Consider the following 5,182-nt stretch of genomic DNA (forward strand, 5'->3'; position numbering starts at 1 on the left):
CAGAGACCTAAATGTGAAACCCCAAACCATAAGAACCTTAGAAAAATGATGGAAATACCCTCATGGAAATTGGAACTGGCCTCCAATTCCTGAACAAAACCTGAAATCCACAGGTCATAAGAGAGAAGATAGACAAGTGGGACCTTATTAAACTGACAAGCTTCTGCAAAGCCAAATAAACCATCAAGAGAGCAGGGAGACAGTCTACAGAGTGGGAAAAAGTATTTGCCAACACCAGGTCTGACAAAAGCTTAACATCCTGGATACAAGGAACTCAAATGTACTGAAAAGAAAAAAACAAACAACCACATTATAAAATGGGCAAAAGATATGAACAGACACTTCAGAAAGGAAGACATCCGAACAGCCAACAGACACATGAAGAAATGTTCAACTTCACTAATCATCAGGGAGATGCAAATCAAAACCACACTGAGATACCACCTAACCCCAGTCAGAATGGCAATCATCAACAACTAAAAAAATAACAGCTGCTGGAGAGGGTGTGGCAAAAAAGGAACACTTCTACACTGTTGGTGGGAGTGTAAACCAGTGCAACCTCTGTGGAAAGCAGTGTGGTGATTCCTAAAAGCCCTAAATATCAACCTCCCATATGACCCTGTGATCCCCCTACTGGGAATATACCCCGAAGAACTCAAATCACTCTATAAAAAAGATACTTGCACACGTATGTTTATTGCAGCATTGTTCACAACAGCAAGAACCTGGAAGCAACCATGCTGCCCATCAAAAGAGGACTGGATTTTAAAAATGTGGTATATATACGTGATGGAATACTACGCAGCCATAAAAAAAAACCAAAATCATGAATTTCGCAGCAACCTGGATGGAACTAGAGTTTATAATACTGAGTGACCTCTCATAGAAACAAAGATCCGAGTATCATAAGTCCTCACTCATATAATGGACCTTGAACATCCAATGTAATACTATAAGAAAATGACTGATGGTACTGGGAGACTATGCGGGGAGAGGGAGATGGGATTAACAGTAGCAAATATCTGTCTGGGGATGGGGAAACACCTCTTAGCAACAGGGTGCCTGAATGGAATGTAATTGTATACCTAACCCTTAACTGTACCCCACAACATCATTAAAAAAAATATTTTAAAAAAAGGACAAAAAAAGAAGAGCTATCTTCTTGTTTTAAACACATCTTGTTAACTTCAAAAATGATGATGATGATGATGATGATGATGATTATTGACTTGGAGTCTCTCTCCGTTTCCCAGGCTGGAGTGCAGTGGCATGCTCCTGGTCACTGCAGCCTCGACCTGCTGGGCTCAGGCGATCCTTCTACCTCAACCTTCCAGGTAGCCAGAACTACAGGTGCATGCAACCACATCCAGCTAATTTTTTGATTTATTGCAGAGACGAGGTCTTATCATGTTGCCCAGGCTGGTCTAGAACTCGTGGGCTTAGGCAGTCCTCTTGCTTGGGCCTCCCAATGTGCTGGGTTTATAGGTTTGAGCCATCACACCCAACCAAGATGATCAAATTAAAACAGAACATCTACCTGGAACATTTCCTGAAATTTTTTGTATACCCAAAAATAACAACACTAGAAAACTGACCATTATATCACATTCTAGTGCACAGACCCATTTGTGCAAGATTAAATAGTGTAAACTTTGGGAAGAGTCAAATCAGAGAAGAAGGCCAACACCTCAAAATCCCACTGTTGCCTCCTCATTAAGTGGGTCAAAATCCAGATCTCAAATTGATCAGTATTCATCATACATAGGAAGAAGTGAATATTAAGTTTGACAAGTAGTTGCAACCGAGATTTTAAAACTTTCTTTATATGTGTGTATATAATGATTTACAAATTTATTTCAAATTTTAGTTTAGTTTTTTAAAAATTTTTGCAGCAAAGCCCAGAGGCTTTTCATTTTCCTCTCAGGACTCATCTCTCTCCTGGCCTGACACCAGATACATGTTGTTTGTTTCATCGTGGGTAGCCAGCTAATGGTCCATTTCAAAGGGCTTTCTCTTTTCATGCTTTTTTGACTTTTTTTTTTAGTTGGAGTCTCACTCTGTTGCCCAAGTTGGAGTGCAGTAGCACTCTCATGGCCACCCCAGTGTTGACCTGCTGGGCTCTGGCGATCCTTCTGCCTCAGCCTTCCAAGTAGCTGGAACTACAGACGTGTGCTACCATGCCTAGCTAATTTTTTATTTTAATGTAGAGATGAAGGTCTTGCCAAGTTGCATGGGCTGGTCTCAAACCTGTGGGCTCAAGCAATCCACTTGCCTCAGTCTCCCAAAGTGCTGGGATTACAGGCTGAGCCACTAAGCCCAGCCCATGCCTTTTTGCTTTTTAATGTCACTGCTGTTCTTCTTCTCTTTCTTTTTTTCTTTGGGGGAGTTAGACATCAGGAGGTGCCTGATTGGTCACATTTTTCAGCACACCATCAATCCTATCACCCTCTACAAAACCACCAGCTTGTTCCAGCTGATCTGGCCCAGCTTGGGCAGCTGTCTGTTCTGCTTGCCACCCAAGAATTGGTTGATGTCCTGCAGGTGGGAGGAGAAGATCTGGCCCACATCCCCACTATCACCTTGATTTCGGGTGTGGTGCAGAGAAAAACTCATGGGTTATTCTCTCATTTATAATATAAATTTTAGAGCCGCCAACCAAGTTTTCAATCAAAGTTTATTTGAGAAGGAAGGGAGGCTAGAAAGGGAGACAATCCAGAACTGGCATGTGTGGCAGGATGCAGCAAATGCTCAAATATATTTCTTGTATGATTGAATGAATAAACACAGAAACGTGTAGCTGATTCGGGATCAGAAGTTGGCCTCATGGCAATCATCTGGGGCAGGAAAGGAGTTGATAGCAGTTAAAGTTATTTCCTTTTGAAAGGCAAGTTGCAACTTTAAGACCCGCCAGGCACCAGGCAGGTTTTGTTTAAGAAAGGCCAAATGGCCCAGAGACTGGCTGTTTCATGGAAATGGAAAAGAGTCTTATCTAAAATCCCCCTTCTGAAGTTGACGGTTTACAAGCCTGCAGTTCCTGGAAACCATATGTTCTTTGAAAAATCTGATTTTGCTGAGTACAACCTTGTAAGATTCCAAAGGAAGTATGTAATCACTCAACATGACCCCCTCCCTTACCTAAACAAGGGTATAAGACCCCACGTCTCCTGTTCTGGGGCGCTCGATTTGGACGCATGAAATTCTCGGGCCCGCTGTGCTAGCCAGCGTAATAAAGTGCTACTTCCTATAATAGTCTCAGTGTCACGATCTTTCTATTTTTTCTGCTACAGCATGGACAATGGAAACCATACCTTATGCTTCCTACAATAGACCCAATATACCTTCACAATAATTGTTATGTAAAGAAGGTGGAATCTAGGTAACTGTCACTCTGAGATTGACATCTCTGTGCTCCTGATGAGAGTAGAGAATGGAGGGGTGGTCTTTTCCTGACCACATTCACTGTTGCAGGAGACCTGCCAGACGTTTCCAATTTACAAGTTCCTGAGCTAAAAAGGTATCTTATTATCCTTTCTATGACTTTGGTTACTTAAAAGGGTGGTATTAGGCCTTCCGCCTCTACAAGGGGCCTGAACGCTTCTTAGTGATTGCTATGCTAAATCATGATTGAAAAGTTGGGTTTTCCTACTCTTACATGTGATGGAGTTTTCATTTAATTTGCCAAAGGGGTGGGGTAGACTACAGCTTGACCTGCAGTAAAATGTAACTTTTAAATGTTTGAATGATTTCTTATACCTGCCTACAGAAAACTTATCTATCTATATCTAACCTGTGCTGACTGCCCTGCCTCAACATTTGGAGCTCAGCTTCTCATCACCATAGGGCAGCCCCTTCAACAGTGTCACATCCTGTGGGTGCCTCCTCTTCCCGCCTCTCTACTGGCAGAGGATAGGGTCAGTGCACTGGAGCCAGAGGCAGCCAGCTAAAAATAGCCCACAGGCAGCTGAGGCGGTGGCTCTGGCCAGAGACCAGGAGATAGGACAGCAATGTGGCATGTGTGGCTCTATATGTGAATGCTTGCTGCTCCAGCAGAGGTGACAGGACTCACATCTTTGGTGATGGCAGGCACTGGCAGTGGCCAGGGTGGGTGGGGACATGAGCCATGAGGATGAGGAAAGTCTCCATCAGCCAGAACCAGTGGCACCTGGGAGATGTACCCTGGGGAACCTAGTGTGCCAGTCCTGCAGTGGGTGTCAGATCAGGGAGGCTCAGAAAGAAATTGTTCTACCCATAGAAACAATTAGATGTTTAACTTATTGAAACCAAAACCAAACTCTTGTACAGAGAAGAGCACTAGTTTGCTTCTGGAAATGTTAACGGAGAACCTTAGTTTTTCTCATTGAGAATAAATGGAAAATACATGAAAGGGTTAAGAGTTAATTTGGAAATGCTTGCTTGGAGCTAAAAAAAACTGGAGTAGTTTTAGTTTAAAAGGCTAGAGAGCAATCATTATAGTCTGCTCAGCTTAGTCATCTTATAGCAGCAGCTTGTTTCAGTCCTTCTCTAATTATTAGCTCACAGAACCAGTAGTTTGAGTAAAATGGATAATAGCTTATAACCCCTTGGCTATTTCTTTGTACTGACTATTCTGCCCTCTTTCCTAGCATTTATCTTCCAGATATATGAAGTCAGGCTGGCCTAACAATCTATTGTGGCCAGTTTTCTGTGACTGCATTCTAGACGCCTGCCTGAAGTCACAAGATATGCATTGCCTTAACAATCCCAAGGTGCCTAATGAATGTTATCAACACCTAGAAATGCATATGCAAAGAAACCTTTTACCCATTCCTTATTCTACCACAAAAGCCTTAGATTTAAATATGCCCTGTACCCAAACCATGCTCTTGAACCATGCTCTTAGTGTGGCAGAGAGGGCCTAAAAACAGCTAAAATTGTTCCTTTTTAAAAAATCAACCAGGCTGGAGGGGGCAAGATGGCGACCTGGCAACCCGGTGTCTGAAGCCCTCTGCAAGGGAGATCTGCAGTGGGTCTCTGACTCTCGCCCCCGGGAGGCTGGGGACCCCAGCATTGCAGCCTACTCCTCAAACAGAGCTCGGCCATCGCTATCACTGGGAACATCGCAAGGACTGGACATTTTTTACTGCATCGTCCTCTCCCGCTGCTGCCGCAGCCCCTCCCCCCACCAGCGCTCCCGCCGCCGCCG

General features: G+C 43.6%; 1 protein-coding gene across 1 annotated transcript; it reads right to left on the reverse strand.

The window, feature by feature from the left end:
- Positions 1–2,386: 2,386 nt before the first annotated feature.
- CAMK2N1 (calcium/calmodulin dependent protein kinase II inhibitor 1) lies at positions 2,387–3,893 on the reverse strand (the record flags this gene model as incomplete). Its single annotated transcript, XM_021710475.1, is given in 3 exon segments — positions 2,387–2,452; positions 2,455–2,579; positions 3,812–3,893. Coding segments are annotated over 3 exon segments (273 nt in total), but the record flags the coding sequence as incomplete, so codon positions are not given.
- Between the last annotated feature and the right edge of the window lie 1,289 nt (positions 3,894–5,182).

The sequence above is a fragment of the Carlito syrichta genome, unplaced genomic scaffold (assembly GCF_000164805.1).
Source record: "Carlito syrichta isolate Samal-C Ts95f unplaced genomic scaffold, Tarsius_syrichta-2.0.1 Scaffold289174, whole genome shotgun sequence".
Taxonomy (NCBI): domain Eukaryota; kingdom Metazoa; phylum Chordata; class Mammalia; order Primates; family Tarsiidae; genus Carlito; species Carlito syrichta.